At 44.2% G+C, this 24,844-nt stretch overlaps 1 protein-coding gene across 1 annotated transcript in view; it reads left to right on the top strand.

The window, feature by feature from the left end:
* Nucleotides 1–24,844, top strand: part of PLPP3 (phospholipid phosphatase 3) — an 86,414-nt gene that overhangs the window by 25,442 nt on the left and 36,128 nt on the right. Inside the window, exon 2 of the mRNA XM_066376393.1 lies at nt 17,659–17,816. Coding sequence (XP_066232490.1) covers nt 17,659–17,816 — 158 coding nt within the window. The remainder of the gene's footprint in view (nt 1–17,658; nt 17,817–24,844) is intronic.

Raw genomic sequence — 24,844 nt, 5'->3', positions numbered from 1 at the left:
GATATGCTTTGGTATATGACCAAGTGATCCCAACCTCCTTTCTTTAGATAGGGAGGCTCGGAGAGGAAACGGGACTTAAATCACAAGAATCTAATTTGGGGCTCAAGAGCCAGCCCAGGGCTGTTTCTGCTCCAGAGGGGTTTCGGCATTTTTTACGCCCCACTCCATTTCTGTCTTCTGGCTAAGGCACCTTTTTTTCATCCTATATCTTGAAACCATATGCTTCTCAAGCTTTTTCTCCCCATCTAAGGCTGGCTTCTGCTGTTTGGTGGTGGCCACAATCATCCTGTTTCTTTTCCGAGTCAGCCTGATGAAGCTGTTAGAAAAGCTAGGTTCACACGGAGGCAGGGAAGAGGTGGGAGGAGAATTTCATGTTTGAGTTCTCACCAGATCTAGGAGGCCAGACAGGTCTCTCAATTAAGGTATTCCTGGTCCCCTGGCCACAAAGCTTTTTGAGGGCAGAAACCCTGTCTACTCATCTCAATATTTCTCATCCCTAGCAAACAGTAGGTAAACATTTGACACTCTGTGGTTTAAAATTGTGTTTATGTGGTGTATGCATATATAATTTGCATTTTCTGTGTATTATACATTGTTGTTGTTATTGTTTTTTAAGTCCTAAAATGCAGAAACGAAATTGTTCCTTTTTTGAGCAGTGACTACCAAATCATCTTGGGATAGAATCATCTCAAAGTCTTGTTAACAGTGAGGATTCTCAGGCCCTTGCCCCAGAAGTTCTGATCGAATAATTGAGTAGGTCTGGGCAGTGCCTGGCTGTGTTTTGTAGTCAGTGACCCTGATGGTTGTGACGATTGGCAAAACCTGAGAATCACTGTCTAGGTTGTTCAATTGTTCAAATTGTGTACAATCCCCAATTTTACCCTTAAAGACAGATGGGAAAGTAGTCACTAGGCTTCAGGACTAGAACCTTCAAAGAAACGAACAAACAAACACACGTGTGCATGGGAATACAGACAGGATCTGTGTGGAACAAATGGCCAGTGTGCCTAGAGTGAGCGGGCGATGGAGAGAAATGATTTGCAAGCCTAATTAGATCTGCTCCCGATTCTCAAACCTGCAGCTCTAAGCCTCCTGCTAATTGGCAGTCCCTTAATAGATTAGGACTTGGCATTGGGTTTGCATGTTATTATAAACCACACACAGAAAAACCCAGTGGCTGAGGAACTCCTGCCAAACCCAGGCCTGGGTTTTTGTGAGGCTTTTGAAGTGCACTGGTCTTTCAGTATTTTCTATAGTCAGTGTGCTGAAAGGCATCAAACCATTCCTTTGGAGGGGATTTGTGAAGGGAGAGCCTGTTGAATAATTAATTTCCCCAAACTCATTCTGTCAGCTTGACCGACACGCAGGAGCCCACACGGCAGTTGCGCTCTCTGCGGTACTTGGAGCGCGTTAGGAGGGATTATTTCTCACAGATCCTGTCGGATTTGGGGGAATCTGGCCCCCTTCCGTTTGTGTGTTTGGGGGTGGGCAGCAGGGTGAGAGAGCTCCGCTACGTGTGGGTCGTGTGACACACCCACCTCCGGAAACCCTTGTAGCAGCCCTTGCACAGTGCATGCCCTGCTTTGCCGGTGAGGACGCTGAGGTCCTGAGAACTCACTAGTCCAGGGTCACGCTGCCACAACCTGGCAGAGAGGGAGGGACTCGTCCCTAGGTCTACTAGTTACAAACTGTCACCAAACCAAACTCAGAAAACCCTTCTTTATTTTTCCGGCTGCTTGGTGAATTAATACGGGCGGTGGAACAGTGTTCTGCAATTTCCACCGCGCACAAGCATTCCTGTTTGCATTGTGTGTGACAGGTGCTGTAAATGCACCCTTCCTCCTCACACCATGGAATAGGGCCCCTGCTCTGAGGTGAGGCTCCCCGTTACAGAGAGCCACCTCGTGCAGAAGAATGAACCGGGGCTGGAGAAAGTGGCTTTGCAAGGGGGCACAAGGGCCTGCCGCCTCCTCCAACAGGGCAGCAGTGTTCCTTAGGTGTTTGAGCAGGTAGGTCCAGGGGCCCTGCTCTCCACTGTTGTCCACCCAGTTAAGTTTCAGTTGGGGATCCTTCCATTTCTTTGCAAATCCATTTCCACAAAGGGAGAGCTGTACCGGAGGCCGAGATTTCTTTAATAACCTTCCATTTTTCAGGCAAACATACCAGGCAGTTCTCGTGGCGATACCATGGTGAAGGGGAATAATGTTATTTGGCATTTTGCCCTTTAAAAAAGTGCACGTGGGTGGGGGATAGGTGGGTGGGTAGGAGGATGGGCAGAGCAACAGTGGGGGCTTTGTAATTTACTGCAATAGAGAGGTCAGGTGGGCAGGGTCATGAGGGGAGGAGGGGTTCAGAGAAAGCCTGAACCCCCTTGGGCCTCCAGACCCTCCTTTCCCCCTCGGCCTGATTCACACATCTTGGGCCTTTGTAAAGGGGTAGTTGGGGAGTTTTTCTGTTTTTATTTGGAGGAAGGACTCTAGACATTCTGTCCCTGTGAGAAAAGCTGGCTCCTAGCTGCTTTGCAAGGATTAAGGGCCTGGCTTCCAGAACCATTGAAGAAACATCCCAGGAACTACCCTTTTCTCTCAACAGCTAAAAAATGCATCACAGAGCAGTGGCTTCCTGGAGAGTTTTGGCAAAAGAGCTTCCCCCTGGAACAATAGGGTTCCTATAGCCAACCACCTAGGAGTTCTTGCTGCAGCCGATTCTCCCACGAGGATCTGGATGCCAGTGTTGTCCCCATTCTGACATGGGGGGGGGGGGGCGGGGCTGCCAAAGCAACTGAGGGTGGCCCCGGAGCGCAGGGATTTCTGTCTGCAGTGGGCTGGCCTATTTGAAATGCATCCCTTCTCACTCCAGACAGGTGATGTGATGGCTGCACAGAGCTGTGGGGAGCCAGTCTGACCCAGCGAGTGCCTGCTGGGCTGCTCTGAGACCCCGTTTCTGATCATCAGTCTGGCCTGTCCAAGATCGAACTGCTAATTTGCCTACCTAGAAAGGATTACTGATGTGGGGAAAAAATGAGGCCCGGCTATAAAGCACCTACAGTAGAATTCGGTTTGCAGCTGTATATACCGAATGCTAATTCCCACCCGCCTCCAACCCACACCACATTATTATTATTATTATTATTATTATTTTTCTGATACCTACTTCTTTGACCGAGCCAAGAGCTGCCAATCATTAATTTAGTTTGTATCTGAAGATTTGCAGGTTTGGGGGATGTTTTCTGGAGTTGTTCTTTATAAATGAGCATCCTTGAACTCTGGAGGGCTCTGCTTGGCCAGTGGAGCTTTACAAACTTCAAGTAGCGTGCTCCTCAGTTATGCCAGCCAGGATATAGTGGGCAGGGTAATGCGCATCTGCTCTGTATAGATGCCATGGAAATGAAGCCTTCAGTTTGTTTATATAAAGTGCCATGCACTCCTTGGATAAAGGTGGGACCTCCTAAACTTAAAAAGGTCCACAAGATGCCTGGTAACACAACCCCTTGCCCTCGTATGTGAAGAAGCAGAGCCTGAGAGAGCAGCATTGTGGTTATACAGTTAGCCCTGGCCAAAGAAACTTAATACTCCCACCCTCGCCCGTGTTATCTTACTGATATCAGGCATGTCTTCACTGAACCAAAAACTGGTTTTGAAATGGTTTTCCTGTCCAGGCTACTGGCTGAGCTGACCCAGCTCAGGACCTGAGACTGTTACTTAGGTGAGAGGCTGGCTAATTTGCTAGAACAGCCACACAAAGTAGAATGATCCCAATATATTTATTTGGCATCAGCTTACTTCAATTTATGACTAGCAATCCTAGTCATGATTAAACTAGAAATCCTTTTCCCCAATTAAAAAAATGACTTCTGGATTGAATATTATGTTTAAGTAACAGTTTTTTTTCTTTTTGCATGGTTTCAGCATCTATGTTTTGGGAACCTTTTGGTCAAATAAGTTTGTAAAATAATGATTTTTATTTTTTTATTTTTTTATTTTTTTTTTTAAATTTTATTTATTTATTTTTTACAGAGACAGAGAGTGAGTCAGAGAGAGGGATAGACAGGGACAGACAGACAGGAACGGAGAGAGATGAGAAGCATCAATCATTAGTTTTTCATTGCGCATTGCAACACCTTAGTTGTTCATTGATTGCTTTCTCACATGTGCCTTGACCGCGGGCCTTCAGCAGACCGAGCAACCCCTTGCTGGAGCCAGCGACCTTGGGTCCAAACTGGTGAGCCTCGCTCAAACCAGATGAGCCCGCACTCAAGCTGGCGACCTCGGGGTCTCGAACCTGGGTCCTTCCGCATCCCAGTCCGACGCTCTATCCACTGCGCCACCACCAGGTCAGGCAAATAATGATTTTTATATTTAATCGCTTATAGTTTGCCTTGCAGGCTGGGCAGCACCAAGTATATGTGGTCTGTGAAATTGCAAATTACCTTCCTGCTTGGGAAGGGCCATTGTTTTGCTAATGTTTGCTGGAGGAGAGGTTTTTGTGCCAGAAAGTTTGAAAAGAGAGAGAAGAAGAGAAAGAAGCCATGTTTTGCAGGGAGAATGCAGAATGCTGAAGAAGCCATGTTGGCAAGGAAAGAGAAGGTGTGCAGATGGGGAACCAGAGCTGAGGGGCTTTGTGAGCTCCACTGAGACTGGTGAGGCCTTTGATTCTAGGAGGAACCAGAGAAGATTCTCCTGGTTGTGGAACTGGAGAATGCGTCAGTGGCTATGGGAGCCCTGTGTGTTTGCTCATCGGCCGGTGCGAGACTTTAATAAAGGAATGGCCCGCCATTTTTTGGCTCCACTGTTTCTTTACCATTTGCCCGAATCCTATTCGGCAAAACTTTCGGCAAAACAGGGGGAAACTTTCCAATTCTGGATTTTGATTTTCTCTGAGCATAGCTTTAAACACATTATTGCCATTCAAAGATAGCAAGGAATGTTTGAAATGTGTTTACTGGGCTAGTCAATAAACTGGTATTGCATCCCTGCTGGCTGCCAGGTCATGTGCTAAGGGTGTCCTCTGGATCCTTGAACATTTCAGAAATGCTTCCATGGGAGTTCCTGTCATGTTGCATCATGGGTACTTATCCCCTGAGTATGCATTCTTCGAGGGCGGGACCACATCTTATTAGTTTCTGTAGCCCATAATTCTCTCAGGGAGGAGTTTCTTCATTCAAAGCAGCCTTTTTCTCCTTCACTTTCTTGCCACCCAGAGCACAGTGTAAAACTCAGTGGGGCACAGACCCAGCCTCAGATGTCTGGAAAGGAGTTTGAGTTGTACTTTAATCAGGTGTTTTGTAATACCATTCACTCCCTGGACACTTCTAAAGTGAAAATGGAGCTTATAAGGACAGCACAGAGAGAGGAAATCAACTACAAATTAAAAAGTGATTAGTGAGTGTTTAAGCAGAAGGTCAAAGGGATTATTTTGGACTTTAAACTTTTCAGCTTTCAGGGCTTGTATTCAGTTACAAAATTACATCCCTGAATTATTTGTGCAGGTGGCAGCTGTCATGGTTGAAGAAAGTTTCAGTGTTTTACAAAAGGAACATTGACAGGGCTGGGAATGGGGAGTTTGCTCCTGGGGTGACGGTTGTCTTATCCGCCGCCCACTGGAATGGCTCCAGTCTTGCTCAACTTGAGTGACAGTCCTTGTGCGAGCTGACACAGCCATGTCCAGGTTAGTTCAGCCACCTTCTTGAGGAAACCAGTCCAGCTGGTTGATTGGCATCCTGTAAACAGCAAGATGATAGATTTTCAGGACTGAGAGAGCAGAGAACTCGGCCTTAAATACCTACCATGTGATAGATCATCCTCACAGCTCTTCAGGGTGGCTGTTGGCATCTTCTCTTTACAACTGGGGTTCAGAGAAGTTAAGCAGCCTGTTGAAGATTGCATAGATTATAAGTGGCAAAACTGGTTTTCAAACCCAGATCTGAGCTGCTTTGTTGAGATTCGTGTGTGCTCTTTTATTTAGTGCTTCTTCAGGGCAGAGAGTCCCTGATGGGTTAGGAGTAGGCTAACACCGATCCCTTTGCCCCTGGGCAGCTGGGCAAGGTGGGCTGTCATTGCCGAATCACTGACCAGTGGCCTCTTCCACTTACCTGCGTCTGCCCCAGAAACTGATAATTCAGGTTATCCAGCTCAACCACCCATCTGAGACTTGAAGCTGGTGAGGTTCCCCATAAATTATTTCTTATGGAAATGTCAGCTGTTCATGAGAATATGTGGCATTGTGTTGCTTTGGGGGATTGTGCTAGAAAGACAGGGTTTGGGGTATGATAGAGATTAGCCAGGGAGTTCAGGATTCAGAAGGCAGAAAAAGAACCCACAGGCCATAGAGTGTATTAGAGGTGTAGTCAGATATTCAGAATTTTAGTTTGTTTCCTATACTTTTATTCAATACATATTTGTTGAACACCCACTAGGTGCCAGGTATTATTCTCTGTGCTGCTGGGATACTGAGATAAATAAAATATATATATGGACCCTTTTCTGAAGGACTCTCCGCTCATGAAGGATACTTATAGGAAAAGAATAATTAGATTGCAAGAGTGTGGTGGGTCTCAGTCTTCTCATCTGTTACATGGAGTCAATGGCATGAGAGCTCTTGTAGTTCTAAAACTTTATCAGCATTTTACTGTAATGTGCCTAAATCTGCTTAGACTAAGATTTGTAATATCAACAAATATCTGATGGGTTTTAATTAAGTCGCTTCTCATTTTGCTTTTACTCTTTAGAATTCATGAGCTTCTATCAAAAGGAGGCTGTTTTGTTTTTATTTTAAATATCTGTTACCTTAAAAACTAGAACTCTGTGATAACCCCACCCACTGGCAGCCACATGGAGTAAACTTGCTAAGGTATAGGCTTGGTAGTTTCACAAGCCTTGGCATGTAATCCTCATTCTTTTTACTAACTGTGTGACCTTTGGCAAGTCACTTAACTTCTGCACTCAGTTTCCCCATATCTAAAATGCAAATATTATTAACTGCCTTGAGATGGTGACCTGCCACAGACCTTGGATTTAGAAGACTGAGCATAGATAGGAGGCTCAGTCTTAGGTTAAGATTAAGACATATACATAATGGGTGCTAGACTTATTGGGGTGACCACTTCACAAGTTATATAAATGTCTAATCGCTATGGTGTCCACCTATAACTAATATAATTTTGTATGTCAACTGTAAATGAAAAAATATAAGAATTTTTTTTTTAATTTAAAAAAGAGTCTGACCAGGCAGTGGTGCCATGGATAAAGCATTGACCTGGGATGTTAAAATCCCAGGTTCAAACCCCCAAGATTTCCAGCTTGAGCATGGGATTATAGACATGACTCCATGGTCACTGGCTTGAGCCCAGAGGTCACTGTCTTGAACCCAAGGTTGCTGGCTTGAACAAGGGGTCACTGGCTCAGCTGGAATCCCCCGGTCATGGCACATATGAGAATGTAATCAATGAATGACTAGACTAAAGTGCCACAACAAGTTGATGCTTCTCATCTCTCTCCTTTCCTGTTCCTTCTCTCTTGCTCACTTAAAAAAAAAAAAAAAAAAATTCAAAAGAAACGCATATACACCAAAGAAGACATATACATAAACACATGCATATATCCACTCACATATATACATGTCTAATGTGGCCATTACCTACCATGAGGGCATTGTTGAACCAAGAGTTAGTTATTTCTATTTTCATGGGGTCATGCAAGGACTTTCATATTCCCTAGGGCAAGGATAGAAAAGCCAAATGTGTATGGGGGCCAGGCAGTATAACATAAATGACTAAAGTAGACTAGGTAAAGGAAAATCTACAGTCCAAGGTCACTCAGAATGGCAACTGACACGCAGCCTTAGCGTCATGGAATCAATAGGGAATGTTGGCGGCCACGGTTACCGCTGCCTGTATGGCCACATGGTGTGAAAGCTGGTTGAAGAAGCTGGAAATCTGGATGTTATGTGAGACTTCCCATTATTAAATGTTAACAAATAATTTAAAAAACTTTAAACCCTGAGTGGGCCAATCAGAACATCTCTGCAGGCCAGCTTGGGTCATGGCTGCCCACCTGTGTCCTTTGGTGTAGAACTTGGACCATGCAGCTTGATGGGTTACCTTGGAGTGCCCGGTGGCCTTGGAGTGCTGACCAGAATGCTGATGTTCTCCCAGCGCCCCCAGTAGTGCGTCCACTCCTCATTTCTGGCACTGCAGCTGGCCCCAGCCTTGCCTTTTTGGACGATCTCAAACTTTGGCCTGCCCAGGTGTCTGATGTCCTGCCAGTCCACATCGTTGTTTATTTTACCTCCACGTGAACCTGGTGTTTTTGTGTACACTTGGGCAGCATGGCTTGGATGGGGGTGTGCATGCTGACGAACATATGTTTAACTGTTGGGAAAATAAAAAGAAATGTTTCTCTTCACCCTTATTATAGCTTTACCTCCCATTCAGCCTCATGTGATCTTTGAGAATGCATGGCAGAGTTCCTGTTGTGACATTTCTTCTCTGAGTCAGCGTGCTGGATCCTGCTAACCACTATCGAAGCCCCTTCTGTTTATACAATCCCCAAAAGTCCCTGGAATTATAGGATTTTATGAGCATGCTTTCCCCTGGGATCAGATTGCGTTTGAGGAGTGGCTAGCCAGCCCATGGCTACTTTAGCGAGCCTTGGCAGAACTTTGATCACATTTTATCCCTGCTTAAAAATTTTCAGTAGCTTTCTGTGTCACAGACAGAAACAAAAATGAATATATATGGAGCAAGGCGATTACTGGATATTTAGCTGTGTCTCAGTTAGACCTCATAATTAACTCTGTATGTTGAAAACTTTTTTTTTTTTTTTTTTTGAGAGAAAGAGAGAGAGAGGAAAGGAGAAAGATGAGAAGCATCAACTTGTACTTATGCTACTTTAGTTGTTCACTGATTGTTTCTCATATGTGCCTTGACTGGGGGACTGAACCCAAGCCAATGACCCCTTGCTCAAGCCAGCGACCTTGGGGTTTTGAACTTGGGACCTCAGTGTCCCAGGTTGATGCTCTATCCACTGCATACAACTGGGCAGGCATTACTTTTTTAGAGAGAGGAAACTCTTGTACTAAGTCTTATTGTGCTGTGATGAAAATCAAATTCAGGAGGTAAAGTGACTTGCCTAAGGTCATACAATAAAGCGTGACATGTGATAGAAGTGGGAGGTAAAACCCTGTATGCTTGATTCTTAAGTTCATGAATAAAATTGAAAACAATCTTCTGAGAAGAGATATTTAAGTCATGAAGAAGGAATAGGAGTTTGCCAATGGTACTTTAATCCAGATGTTAAAAACATTACTTCAGAGAGTTGTTAGGAAGATCAAATGTGATTATTTACATAAAAGCTATAAAACCCTATGCACATGTGTGGTTCTTGCTGTGTCCTTACTCTGCACAGCCATATTGCAAATGAACTCATTTAGGTCATAAGGGAAACTGAGGCAGAAGGGTGACTGGATCTGTATAAATCCATCTTAACATCTAAGGCTTGCTTTTTTTTATATATATATGTTTTTCTTTCTTTTTTTTTTTTTTCTTTTTTGTATTTTTCTGAAGTTGGAAACGGAGAGGCAGTCAGACAGACATGCGCCCAACCGGGATCCACCTGGCATGCCCACCAGGGGGCGATGCTCTGCCCATCTGGAGCATCACTCTGCTGCAATCAGAGCCATTCTAGTGCCTGAGGCAGAGGCCACAGAGCCATCCTCAGCGCCTGGGCCAACTTTGCTCCAATGGAGCCTCAGCTGTGGGAGGGGAAGAGAGAGACAGAGAGGAAGGAGAGGGGGAGGGGTGGAGAAGCAGGTGGGCACTTCTCTTTTGTGCCCTGGCCAGGAATTGAACCTGGGACTCCTGCACGCCAGGCCGACACGCTACCACTGAGCCAACTGGCCAGGGCCATTTTTATGTGTTTTTCTTTTGTATTTTTCAAAGTTAGAAGCGGGGAGGCAGTCAGACAGACTCCCGCATGTGGCTGACCAGCGTCCACCCAGCATGCCCACCAGAGGGCGATGTTCTGCCCATCTGGGGTGTTGCACCGTTGTGGCCAGAGCCATTCTAGTGCATGAGGCGGAGGCCGTGCAGCCGTCCTCAGCACCCAGTCCAACTTTGCTCCAATGGAGCCTCGGCTGTGGGGGGGGGGGGGGGAGATAGAGAGGAAGGGGAGGGGGAAGGATGGAGAAGCAGATGGGCACTTCTCCTGTGTGCCATGGCCGGGTATTGAACCCAAGACTTCCACATGCTGGGCCAATGCTCTACCACTGAGCCAACCGTCCAGGGCTAAGGCTTACTTCTTATTCTTGTTCAAGGTCAACATAAACTTCCTAGAAGTTCGTGGCTTTGCTAATATCTGCAGACATAGGTCATGTGTATTTGGCAAAGAAGGCTAACCTGCCCCATCTCTGAAAAAACTTTTGAGTCACAGTGTCCTATTACATATCCTGGTTATGGCTCCCATCAGTAGAGAGGACACTGAGGTGAATTATAATCTCTCTGAATAGGTTTTTGGCTATGTACTAATTAATGCAGGGGATTATTTTGAGAGTTAAGCCAGCTATTGTATCCAAAACTCCTCGCACATAGTAGATGCTCAATGAATGTAAATTTACTGTCATCCTTATTAAAAGAAGGATCAAAAAAGAAGAAGGAGGTCTTGGAAAATAACCCAGTTTTACCTGGGGTACAGGAACACTAAGTCTTGTTGGCTCTGGTAGCTGTGTATCAGTACTAGAAATAAAATGTTACATTTGTGAAATATGTCAGGGTGACAAAAGATGTCTGGATCTCTCTCAGTGAAAGGTACAAACCATGGATTATTAGTTTGTTTTTAGTTCCTGGTGGATATGGCAACCCTTTAAAAATCCAACTAGAAAGGCCAGAACAGCTAGAGCTGAGGGTGTGAAGCAGACAATATTAATTATTTTAAAGGATAAGTGTTGTCACTTTAAGCACTTTCAAGTGAGAAAGACCATCCAAAGTTCTTTCTCATGATGAGACTGAAGACAGATATCTCTTTGCCATGGAACCTAAAACTTTCTGAAGTTGGGGAACTCAAAATCAGTGCAGTGTCTTGCTCAGTGTCGTGTCCCCAGCACCTAACACAGTTCCCAGCACTCAGCAACTGTCCATACCTATTTGTGGAATGAGACTAAACACCTTGGACTTGGGGTCAGGAAACCCAGGCACCAGGATCAGATCTGCCGTTAGTTTCTTCATTTCTACCATGTAGGTGCTTTCAGTTCTGACAATCTTCTTTTTGTGAAGAAAGGGCCTGAACTTTCCAGGACTGAAGAATCAAGCGTTTGTCAAAGAGAACCTCTACACCCAGAAGACTGCACACTCACACCAGCCAACAGCAAGTGTTTTTCATGGCAAACCCTTTCAAAGGTGGGAAACACCTTCACAGTACACTTAGTTTTGTCTCATCTGGATTGTGTCCAGTCTAAAAATCTGGACAAATATCGTAAACCGAAGAAAGTTTGCACACTTCTAAGACCAGTAGCAATTAATTACTTTAAATAGAAACCCTGTCACTTACAAGCAACATAAATATTTGTATTTTGAACCTCTAAGTAGTAGTTGGGTTGACCATTCTGGCCTTAAGCGATTAAAAAAAAATCAGTTGGTCATATTTTAACAGGGAATACATTTATAAAGAAGGGGAGGGTCAGGTCATGGAATAAGAAAACATAAGCCAAAAGAGAGACAGGCCTGGGTTCAAATCCCTTGACCAATTGACTCCCTTGGTACCCAGGGACAAGTTACAAAACTTCTGGCCTTAGTGTTCTGTTGGTTATAAGTGAAAACAATAATCTATGACTTTTCATCGCAATGGTGGAGATTAGAATAGAATACATTAATTCTTAATTAGACTCTAAACTCCTTGAAATCAGAAGTCCAGTATCTTCCATCTATATTTCTAACATCTGGCCCAAATTGGTGCCATTTGCTAGCTCTGCACTTCAGATGATCCATTTAACCTTTCTGAGCCTCAATTTTTCATTTGTAAAGTGCGTAGAACTCTCATAGTGTAGGTAAGATGGATAAATCCCTGTCACAAAGTCCTAATAGCCGCCTGATTTGAGTTACTTACTCTACGCTTGATACTTGCATGCATATTCTGTGTTTGGTGTTATTTTGTAGGTAGGTGTGTGGGCTTTCTGCAGATGTTAATTTAATCATTACTCTTAGAGATCCTGGGCTTTGCTTATTTTAAGGTAACTACAGATTGGGGGAAGCGGAAGGTTGGACAGCTCTGGAAAGGGCACTCGAAGGACTTGGGATATGGGACACATGGGAAGCCCCTCCCTTATGCTTTGATTTGGGTTGTGCAAAAGTGCAAAGATTTCTCATTCACTTTCCGACCCCTTCTCTTCCCCTACCCACACCCAGGGTTTTCTAAAAAACACTCTGAGAGCAGGAGGCTGTGTTTAATTTTGTGCAGACGCAAAGCTGTGGCTGGTGGGGGGGAGGGTGGGCTCTGGGGCTGGGTCACTTTGGTAACACTTTACACGTGACTTTATCAATGGGTGGGCCACAAAAACTTACCCTCTGTTTTTCTACACCCCACTCTCAACCACCCAATCTACCCAAGTGTTAGTTTTTCAAAGCCCAAGAAGTTTCAAAGGCCTGAACCCAACACAGGGGCCATTCTTCATGCTTTGATTTTCTGCCCATTAAGTGTTTGTCAGTGAGTTCGTATTTCGCCTCCTCTGCAGCTTACACATCCCAAGAGGTCCCTGGAGGTATAGGAACTTAATTGATCCTTGATTAAAAGAAGGAGAAATACTTGAGTCTGGTTCTAGAATCACCAGATGGTGTGTGCTTGTGTGTGTGTGTGTGTGTGTGTGTACACTTTTTGACTCTGCTTTGCCAAAAGCTGGTAATCTACCTTTCATTAAAAGATGAATCTAAATTTCAGAAGATTGGCTTCAGAGTTTCAGTTAAATTGAATCTCGAGCACACGTGGTACGTGTGACTGTTCAGTGAACAATAGCCAGTGCTGTAGCCTTGGCTGTTCCAAACAAACCATTATTCTTCTTCAAAGGCTGATCTCTATTGAATGAATGAATACTTGTAGATGCTTCCTTCTCTCTGTTTTAAGTGACCACTTTACATAGCACCTACGAGTCAGATCATTTTAACCCCATCCAGCTCCACCTCATACTTGCAGCTTGACTCTGGTAAATCCCTTTAATCCCTTTGAAACGGAAGGCGACTTAACGTGTTAGTTTTTTTCTTTTCTTTAGAAATAAGTTTTTTCTTTTAAAGCAAATGTGTATTCATTGTAAAACATTTGGAAAACACAGCCAACAGGAGGAATGACAAAAAGAACAATATCTGTAATTTACCATTTGGAGATGACTACTCACTGATGTGTTAGTTTTTATAATTGTTTCTGCCCTTAGCCTGTGGGCCACCAGAGGGTTTGGGTGTGAACTCTCTCACCTCAGTAGCCCCATCAGCACCTGAAACATAACAGGGGGCCAGGCTTGTCAAACTGCCGTGGTCTGTGTAGGGATCCTCAGCTCAGTCTGGGCACGTAATAGTTGTTCAGTAAATGCTAGCTACTATTATGTTCTTCATGCTAGTTTTCCCTTCGTTGTTTACTTATGTGTCTCTTTCAGCTCTGTCGCCAAATTTAAAATTGTATTTTCAACACTGTCATCGGTTTTGTCAACGGCCTTGTTGGAATCCCCAAACTGAACTGGCTTCTCATGAGTGTACTTAGCCCCTAGACCTCAGAAACCTGTTGCTCATATAAGGGTCAACTCCAGCCTCTCGTCCTCTGTAGGCCATCTTTAGTGGCCCTAGTAGAGTAGCCTTTTATGCCCTTGCTGCACTCTACACATATATCAGTCCACACATTGGAAATACTTAAGTGCACTTGTTTTTGGGTCTTTTTACAATACCACGAACCCTTTGAGGACAGGTACTATGATGTATTTGCCTTTAGATCGCCAGGGGACAGCACTGGGAATTTTTTTGAAATGAAATGATTAGGGACTGTTGCAGTTGGTAGTAAAGATGGTGCCAAAGTTGGAAATGGAGATCATGCTTTGGAAGAAGAAAAGCCTCCTCTCTGTGCCCTGGAGAGGGAAGGCATGGTGTTATATCTCTTGAGGACTAGCCACCCCATTAGGGAAAATGTTTATGCTTTTAACATTGAGTGAAGGAATCTGAGGTTACTCTCTTCCGGGAACAAAGTCAAGCTTTGACTGGCATCACCCCCAATCAGACCACAGTTGGTAGGGGAGACAAAAAATAAAGCCACTGGGATTCCTAAATGGTATTTCCATGCCTTTTAAGAAAACAAATAGAACATATTCAGATCCAACTTCTCGTTTGTTTGTGGTCATCATCCACATAATCAGAACCGGAAACCCGCCCCAACACTTGAACAAGGAAGGAAGAAAAGGGGTTTGGATTGCTCCCAGATTAAGAGGGCAAAGGAACTGACCAGAGAGAAATTTTCTCCTAACTTTCTCTGTGGGACTTTTCCTCCTTCTTCCTTTTAACGTTTATGGAGTGTCCATAGCATGTGCCAGACTGTGCTCTTATTACCAATGGTATTGCCTAGTGTCTTCCAACTAAAGCAACACCTTGAACTGATTTTTTTTTTCCTTGAACTGATTTTAATTGAGTGTCTGTGTCTTCCCCTTATAGATCGTAAGATCCCTGAGGGCAGGGCTTGTGTCGTCTTTGTATTCTTTATATTAGTATACATATATAGTAAAGACTCAATAAATATTTGTTGAATAAATGAATGAATGATTACATTAACCTATTACGTCATCCCAGCAATCCCAAAGCTAGATTTCCTTCTTCGTATTGAACAGATGACAGGGGGCTTCTGGAGATGTGAAATAGCTTGCTCAAATAGAAGGGAGCAAAGTTGAGATCATTAACCCAGCTCTGTCTCACTCCACAGCCCTTTATATGTGTTTTATTGTCCTTAGAAACATGTTTTACAGGCCTATCATGTGAACACTATTAAAAATAGAAGTTGGAGGACTGAGAGTGTAGCACAAATTGAAGGAACTCGGGGCCTGTTCCCTACCTGAGTTTATTAGCAACGTTTTGGCTCCCAGGCACCACAGAGGCTGCAGCCGGGTCCGGACACCAAGCTGAATGATTTTATCACGATGTGTGGAACTTAAAAGCGGACTATTAATATCATACTGCTGGCTTCTCAGCTACTTTTCATAGCCAACTTGGCCACATTTCAAAATGCTTAGGCAGTGGGATGAAGATGGTTCAGGCCCAAGTGATATCTACCTCCCCCAGCACCCCAGCCCCCCAGAATCAGCTAACTGCTCTTGCCACCTCCCTCTCCCCCTTCCCTCTGTTGCAGAGACGGAGTTTCAAGGGCTAATGGTTATTGCCTTCCAGGGCCCCTCTGTGTTTACTTTGAGAAGGTCAGGCACAATGCGGTGGTGTGTTGCTGCTCTTTCTTCTCAAAGCACCAGCATGAATTTGATAAAGTAAATTGTTGTTCTAGCAGGAAGCAGTTAGGGGTCACAAAATAAATAGCCGTAGAATTCAAATAAATCCAGAGAATAAAACCAAATAAATCCATGTGCATATGCACAGTGATACATAAATACACTTTTTCAAAAGTGAGCATTTTTATTGCTGCCGGTCTGGACCAAAGTAATTGAAAAATTGTGGAGTTTGTGGTTCTTTTTTTCTTTCTTTCTTTCCTTTTTTTTTTTTTAAAGAGGCAGTCTGGGCCCTTGAGCGATGTGAAATGAATTTAATATTTTTTGAAAAACATAAAAATGGAATTTTATCTTTTCAACAATGGCTTATCTTGGGATTTAAAATTTTATTTTATTATCTTATTTCATTTTATTTTTTATCTTGGTTTGTTTAAAAAAAAAATTTTTTTTTTTAGCTAATGAAATTTGCATTCAGATAAAACCAATTTAGGCCTGACCAGTGGTGGCTCAGTGGATAAAGCATCGACCTGGAACACTGAGGTTGCCAGTTTGAGACACCGGGCCTGCCTGGTCAAGGCACATATGGGAGTTGATGCTTCCTGCTCCTGCCCCCGTTCTCACTCCTCTCTCTAAAATGAATTAAAAAAAAAAGTCTGACCCTTGATGTGGGGGAAAGAATAGACTTAAAAAAAACAATTTGCAAAGTAAAATTAGGGAGTAAGCATTTGAGATGGACAAGCAACTCTGACTGAGCAAAAGAGTTTCTCTGAGTCTCTTTTTTCTATTGGAAGATGAGCAGTAGTCATGCTTAAATGATGCTTTAGAATGACCTCTCAGAGTTGTTGAAAGATTCCATACAAAAATGAATATGAAGTACTTTACACATTGTAGGGCTTATCAGTGGTGCCTGCGGCTACTAACCGGATGTTTTTTATAGTCTTCCCAATCCGAACATTCAGTGGCTCACCTTTCACTTTGTGAGGTGGCATTAAGGCTCGGTATTGGACTTGGGGACTAGAGATAAATAGGTCTTCCATTCTAAGAAAAGAGCCTGAACTAAGATAAGAGTCTCTGGGTATTGTGTTCTTGTAGTATGGGAGTGGGTGGGAGGGGGGCAGAGGACTGTGAGTCTGGAGAGGGGGGTTTAAGTCATGGGGGACTCTGAAGGTCGTACTTCATCTCATCCTGTGTGTGATGGGGAATGATCGAAGAGGACTTAGCAAGGTAATGTCATGGTCAGGAAGTAAACTGGTGGATGTGGGTAAGAGGCAGTGAAGGCCAGGAGAGTGATTTGGAGGCTATTACAGTTTCTAGGCATGAGATATTGTGACCTTTCACTCCTTACTTCAGGGTTATGAGAGACTTTTTCCTGGCAGGTGATGGAATTCATTTGCCATGACCTTTAAGGGAATGGCATCTGAGTTGGCCACTGATTAAACCAGCAGCAGCTGCGTGAGCAGCTTGGTGCTCTCAGATGCCCTTGGGCTCTGCTCCAGGTCTGCAGGCAGCAGGGCCCCGCTCAGCAATACTCAGTCTTTTCAACGACACTTTGAACAGTGAAAGCATCAGACTGAAGATGGCATTAATTGAACAGTTACTGTATGCCAGGCACTGTGCTGGCAATGTTATGTGCTTTTTTTCTCCTTGGGTCCTCACCACAACTGGTTTGATGTATGGGGAAACTGAGGCCCAGGAAGACAGAGTGAGAACCAGAAGCCATGCTGCTAGAAAGGGGTGGATCTGGGATTCAAATTCAAGTTATCAGACCCTGGGCTTTCACGACTCCATGCAACATAGCCTTAGGATGAACTTCCCAAAGGGGAAATGGTTAAGACTTAAGAGAAGAATGTACTTGAAGGCATAAAGAGACATCATTAGATTTGGAGCTATATAGTAATCACAAATTGGGGTTTAATTTTTAGCAGGATGTTGTAAAGCAGTGGAAAAGCTCCCGGGCTGGCTCTTCCACTGCCTTCCTCTGTCCTCTGAGACAGGAGGGGTGACAAAGGAGGAAAAGGGAAGCGTGGAGTGAAAGGAGCGACAGCTTGCATTATTAAGCTGTAGATTGCTACAAATCCAAGTACTTAATATCACTGTCAGTGTTGTTGTTTGGGGTAGTTTTTGTTGTAGTCATTTTTAGCCACCTTGCATTGATGGTTTCCCCTTGTTTTTTTGTTTCTTCCCTGGCATATGCAATGGTTCCATCTTGACCAGCGGGCCTGCCCTTCCTGATCATTGAGACAAGCACCATCAAGCCTTACGAACGAGGGTTTTATTGCAATGATGACAGCATCAAGTATCCTCTGAAAACTGGTGAGACAATAAATGATGCTGTGCTCTGCGCCGTGGGGATCGTCATCGCCATCCTTGCGGTAAGCACCCAGATTATCATGCTCAACCTGTCTGATTTCCCCTGTATCACATGATAGGATATCTGAGTCAGCAGAAACCTGGCTGATCAATTAGAATTGCAGTTGACTAACCCTATTTCTTTAATGCAGATAATACTGTTATTAAAGGTATTTAAAAATACTAGCCCTGGCTGGTTGGCTCAGCGGTAGAGCGTCGGCCTAGCGTGCGGAGGACCCGGGTTCGATTCCCGGCCAGGGCACACAGGAGAAGCGCCCATTTGCTTCTCCACCCCTCCGCCGCGCTTTCCTCTCTGTCTCTCTCTTCCCCTCCCGCAGCCAAGGCTCCATTGGAGCAAAGATGGCCCGGGCGCTGGGGATGGCTCTGTGGCCTCTGCCTCAGGCGCTAGAGTGGCTCTGGTCGCAACATGGCGACGCCCAGGATGGGCAGAGCATCACCCCCTGGTGGGCAGAGCGTCGCCCCTGGTGGGCGTGCCGGGTGGATCCCGGTTGGGCGCATGCGGGAGTCTGTCTGACTGTCTCTCCCTGTTTCCAGCTTCAGAAAAATGAAAGAAAAAAAATAAATAAATAAAAATAAAAATACTAAATAACAGCCTGACCAGGTGGTGGTGCAGTGGTTAAAGCGTCAGACTGGGATGCAGAAGACCCAGGTTTGAGACCCCGAGGTCACCAGCTTAAGCGTGAGCTCATCTGGTTTGAGCAAAGCTGAGCAGCTTGAGCCCAAGGTCGCTGGCTCAAGCAAAGGGTTACTCGGTCTGCTGAAGGCCTGCGATCAAGGCACATATGAGAAAGCAATCAATGAACAACTAAGGTGTTGCAACATGCAAGGAAAAACTAATGATTGATGCTTCTCATCTCTCTCCGTTCCTGTCTGTCTGTCCCTGTCTATCTCTTTCTCTGTCTCTGTAAAAGAAAAAAAAATACTAAATAACACATACACATACACAGGTCCTTGAATAATGACATTTCATTATAACATTGATGAGATGCCATCAGAACTTAATTCTTGTTTATATCAATTAGCCTGTGGTAAAATTGGTTTTGTTATATCAGTTTGCTTAGTCACAGATCCTATCGTGAGGACTTTCTGTATACTAAAAGTATTATAAAAGTAGGCTAAACACCCTTCTAAAATACTTTACATGCATTATCCTCAGAACAATCCAATGAAGCCCTAGATATTGTTCTTATCTTTTTTATACTTATTAAGAAACTGAGGTCCACAGAGTAGAAGTAAGTTGCCTGAGGTCACTGGGTGAATAAGTGGTAGAGTTGGGATTTGAACCCAGTTGTCCCTTACCCCAGAGTCTGAGCTCTGAGCCTCAGAAGAGGGAAGATGCCCTGTCAGATATCACAGGCACTTTCTAGGTTCTTTCCATATCATCACTGTGCTGCCGAAACAGTGATAATGCCATTGGCATTCTCTGACACACTGCTTTGTTCTCTCTCCCAGTGGCCATGGTGTCAAAGTGAAAATAAAATGAGACTTAGAATCTAGAGACCTTGGTTCTAGACCTGGCCATCCATTGATGAGCTGTATATCTTTAAGCCAAGGATGACCTTCTTGCTTTATAGCGTTGCAGGGAGGAGTAAAAGAGGTCATGAATATTGAAATACTTTGCAAACTCTTAACTGCTGAGCAGGTTACTCATATGTAGGTGAAAAGTCCAGACTTACATTGAGGTCTTCCTGAGGATAAAGTCCTCATTCAGATAAAAAAGTGTGTCACAGACTAGGACAAGGTCCACAATTATCTTGAGCAATGACAGCCTCATGGAAATTGAGGTATGGCCTACCTGGCTCTCCTTGGAATGTCACCACCATGTTTTAATCCAGTATTCTAATATGCGAGTCATACATTTTTCACAGCTTGTTCATTCCATACCTCCATTATTATCCTAAGTTTGTTCTTTGCTCCTGAACCTCAGCCATGTGGATGAAAGGCATAAATAATTATTATGTCCACCAAGATCATAATTCTCTCTTACAGATCCTTGAGTCAACTATGTATTAGCCATAGCCTGGAAGCTTATCTTTGGCCTGCCTTATATTAGCAAGCCAAGAAGTAGGAAGCTAATAGTAAGAACACCACGTGTAAAGTATGTGCTATTATCCCCATTATACAAATTGAACATCAGAAAGTTAGATGGGTTAAATGACAAGCTCAAAGTCTACAGCTCATAAAAGTTGGGGTTCAGACCTGTGCCTGGCTTATTTCATAGCCTTCTTTCCATCTTGCAGACTTGATTTTGGAATGGAGGGTGTCTATTCCAAATGAATTGCTCAAGGGGATAGGCAGTTAGCTAATCTTGCCTACTTTGGATCAAATGTAAGCTGCTGATGGTACATGAACCACATTTCATAAAGTTTCTCTTTTGACTTCCCCACTCTGGGGGTTGGCTGTAAACTTTGAGACCCCTCTTTGTTTTTTAATAACATCGTAAACCAGGCACACAATCAACAGTTTGAAATTGGGGAGGGGGAAGGGAGGCTAGTAGAATTCTTTCCAACCTTTAAAAGAAAAACAGTCCATTTGGCAATGGTAGTAGTTTCTTAAAGGTGGACTGAGGATCTTTGTGTTCAGAAAATGAAGAATTCAAAATCTGATTTTTACTATTTGCTCCAAATTGACAGCGTGGGGTTGAGTTCTGGAGGAAGAACAGCTTTTCCTGGAAATGATGTTTGTAACAGAAGGCAGATTTTTGTATAAAGGTTTGAACAGGTGTCTTTGACCCTGGGAGGGTCAGTTAATTGAATGTTTTCAGCAGGCCTACTGTATCCCAGGTGCACTCCTTACATGTGATTATTACCATTTGCCTACTGAGATGCTCCCAGGCACAGTGGGGTGGAAAGAAACACTCTTCGGGGGCCTAGACACCCACTAACCATGTGAATGAGGAGAATCTCTGGTTTTCTTCTCCTGTAAAATGGGAATGGTGTTTGAATTCACTCTTGAGGATTTCTGGAAGAAGCAAATGTCGCAGCAGCAGACTAGATGAGCACAAGGGTGCTAACGTAGCTTCTTCAGGATCCATGCTTCTGCAAGCGAAACTCCTGCTCAGCGGCTCTGCCCCTGCCGTTTGCCAAGACCGTCACTTCTGCCTTACAGATGCTAGCATTTCCATGAAAAATCTGCTTTGAAGTGCTTCATTGTGACGTGCCTGTCTCCTCGTGTCATGGTGGTGTTTTAATGAGAATGTTCCCTGACCTCCCAGGTTTCCATGAAATTGTCTGCTGTGGCCTTGGGTACAGGATAAGACACAACCTTGCTTCCCCGTCCCACAGAAGGGCAGTTTCCATAGTGTGTTCCTGTTGCCCTGAGAAAGGCCAGGCAAGCAGAGACTGCAATAGTGGTCTTTTATCAGGTGCTGTTGTGTGCTGTAGAAACCTGTGGGCCATGCGCAAGCATTTTATGCTGGCGAAACCCTAAGAGCTAGGGATTCTTGTGGGTCTTACTGCAGGCATCTCCAAACTATGGCCTGTGGGCCATGCGGCCCCCTGAGGCCATTTATCCGGCCCCCTGCCGCACTTCCAGAAGGGGCACCTCTTTCATTGGTGGTCAGTGAGAGGACCACTTATGTGGCGGCCCTCCAACGGTCTGAGGGACAGTGAACTGGCCCCCTGTGTAAAAAGTTTGGGGACCCCTGGTTTAGGATGTGGTGTAAGGCGTGAGCTCCGGAATTTGTTTGAACTCCTCTGCTGTGGAACATGTAACGTGTTGAGCCTCATTGAGCCTCAGTCGGCTCATCTCTTAAACGGAGATAATATGTCTACTTATTAAGGTTTTCAGATTAAATGAGCGCATATAGAAAATAACTCAGTGCCTGGCTCCTACTGTATACTCAGTAAATTTAACTATTTTTATTATAAATAAGTGAACAGATTTTTCTTTAAATGGTGAACTTGTTAGGGTCCAGCCACGACAAGTCTATTATGGGGTCTTCGAACTGGAAAAGGTATGGAATTGAAATAAATGATAGACGGACTTAAAGATACACCCACACACACACACACACACACACAGATGGGTTTAGGAGGACGCCACGGCAAACAGTCTCTACTGTTCCTTAACTGTAACATCTGTACTCCCAGAAGCACATCCACTTTTATTCATAGAAAAAAATGTGGTCCATCAGCAATTCAATTAAGTTTCCAAGGCAACTCAAAGACAACCCCCACCATACCATCCAAATCTACTTTACACTAATAAGAAACTAGCTCCCAGTCTCCTTCGGAGAACATGGATGAGACAAATGAGAATCAGGTGTAGCTCTTTGTTAACTAGGCAAATGAGGTGGGGTTTGGGCCCAGCACCTCTGTCCAGATTGCAAAAATACCGTTTGTTTATTTGGTCACCAACATGAACTGACTTAGCTAAGACCCTATCTCTGGTAAAAATAGAACCAGGAAAGGAACTGCATGCAGCTTTTGGACTGCTGTTTCCTGCTCTTTCCTTATAGTTACTGAACTGGAACCCAGGTGTGACTGTCGCTCCCGTGCTCTCTGCAGGAGCACCTTTACCTCCTGACCCAGCCCTTACATTCCAGCTGGAGGCATGTGTGAGACGTGGGCTCTGAATGCGATCTGCTCGCCTGCTTGCCTGCCGTTCAGTGCCAGAGTCCTCATGGGAAAGGGAATCGTTCACTTTAGGAGACTCATTTCTGGCAAAGCTTTACAGCTTCAATTCAACAACAACAAGCACCTGTTTTCACCTTTCCCATTGTGGCTAGTCATAGACAGTGGTGGGATTCAAATAATTTAATAACCAGTTCTCTGCCCTAATGACTGTTTTAAGCATAAAAAAACCTATATACCAAAGGGTAGTTTATAATTTTATGTATTTAATACTTTCACAGCTTCCAAAATGGGCGATAAGATAACCCTTGAAATCGATAGTTCTGTTGGTTCATTGTGTCCTAGCTTCCTATTGGTTTCACCATTTGGAGAACACCTGCATACTCATAATATCTTGGGGGAATTTTGGGCATACACAAAGCTGAAACAAAGGACAGCTTGTCACCCCCTGGCTGTTTGGCACTTTTTCCTCTTTACGTTATATGTTTGTTTACTGAAGTAACAAACGCAAGGGAATTAAAATGTAGTATTTCATCAAAGGTATAATGAGTTCTATGAAACGAATAAATATTACAAGCATAGTTTCGTCAAATTTTTTTCACCTATGGACTGAGTGAACATTACCTCGGGCACTTAGAATATGCTATTGTGCAGACGAACATTAAGAAAGAGTAAAGAATGTAAATTTGTGATTTCCACATTGGGCAGCTGCCCAGGTGCCCACCTTAGAGAGAACCCTGATTACAAGTGCCATTTTAACAACCAGTTCACCAAACTCAACCAAAAAACTAGGTATTGGTTCTGCAGACCCAGTGTGAACTGGCTGAGTCCCACCACCAGTCATAGAGCCTGGCTGGCTCCTTCCAGAATCTGCTTCTTCTGATCAGAAGGCATCGGTGACAGCCAGAGGTGGGCACTCGAAGCTGGGGATTGAGTCGTCCTGTGCTGCTACATGCAGGTTTGTTTCAAATAAATAACAAGGGAAGCCTTGACTGATTGGGTGCCCTTGCTTCTGTTTGAATGTCCCCATAACAAAGGAATGGAATGGCGCTGGTGGAGAAAGTCAGAAGTTGTAGAAAGCAGACACCCTTCTATGGCAGGAGATGGGGAAAAATCTGGTCATGTTGACCTCTTTTTCAGATGTACCTCAGATTCTGGAATTAGCATAAGAATTCCTTCCAAATCCACAAAGCAATAGATCCTGTCCCTGCCTTATAAAGGCTTAATGACTCTAGCAGCCATGAGATTAGGAGCAAATAGTAAAATATCATCTCCTATCTAGCCTCCTGTCATGTTGCGTGGTGCTGTGCTGTGAAGAGTATTATGGGCAATGGTTTTAATATTGAAAAAATTCTCAGAATTCTTTTTAAATAAATATGGGATCAGTGATTGCCGTGGTCAAGCCCTGAAAGGGGTTTATATAGATTCTTAATATCTTGGAGTTGATCCATGGGTGAATTCTCTTCTCTCTCCAGCCATAAAAGGCTACTTTAACCCTTGGATCCCATTGAATCTAATCCTCTTAATAATACTCCTAGCTGGAGAAAAACAGATTTTGGCATCATCTAACTTAGATTCTGTGCTTATTTGTTCTGTTACTTGTCCTTCAACCTCAGGCAAAGCCATTGTCTCCCTTGGAAAACAGCTGTATCTTCCTTTTCTGTAAGGTGTTGACAATAGTTCACCAACTCCATGGGCTCTTTCTGAGGTCACATCAAATGGCCTTATGTTCATCATCAGTGAGAATCGTTCTTGTCATTTCTGTAGTGTCACACAGCTTATAAAGTGGCCTTCAGGTGCACATCTTCTCTTTTGCACCTGGCAGGCAGTCGCCTTGGGAGTTTGATTCTTACAGGTTAGGTTACTGGGGCTCCAGGATAGTGTGGCTTTCGCAGGGTCAGAACAGGAGTCCTCTGAGCCTAAGGCCAAAACTTTTGAAAAAATAACGACACCACGGCTGCCTTCAAAAGCCTGCCTCCCTTCCACGATTATTTACCAAACAGCCCTAGTGTAGCAGGTGCAGCTGGCTGCATGTTTTTCCTCATCACCGAGCTGCTAGAAGCAGCCCCATCTCCAGCAGACAACTAGCACCTTCAATACACATTGCCTTGTGATGTGATTTGTGTCCCCGTCTTGTCTCCCCAGCTAGATAATAGGTTCCTGGAAGGCAGAGAGCAGGCCTTTCCCTCTTGCCCCATGGTAGTGACTAGATAAGCACCAAGCAGACGTTTCCTTCTACAGCAACCGTTCCTTGGCTGCCTCTTCCCCTGCCTTCCAAAGGTCCCCGAGATCCCTGAGCCCACCTCTAGCTTTGCGGTTACTGTGTTGAGTGCCATGTCTATTTACTTGTCTGTACCCTGCTTACCCTGTTAGGTGCATCAGGATATGGACCGATTTGATTTGATTATATACTGCTAGTACAAGGCACAGACTTTGGTACTCAATATATATTTGTA

This window comes from Saccopteryx leptura, chromosome 3 (assembly GCF_036850995.1).
Source record: "Saccopteryx leptura isolate mSacLep1 chromosome 3, mSacLep1_pri_phased_curated, whole genome shotgun sequence".
NCBI lineage: Eukaryota > Metazoa > Chordata > Mammalia > Chiroptera > Emballonuridae > Saccopteryx > Saccopteryx leptura.
This window is presented reverse-complemented; position numbering and strand designations above follow the sequence as displayed.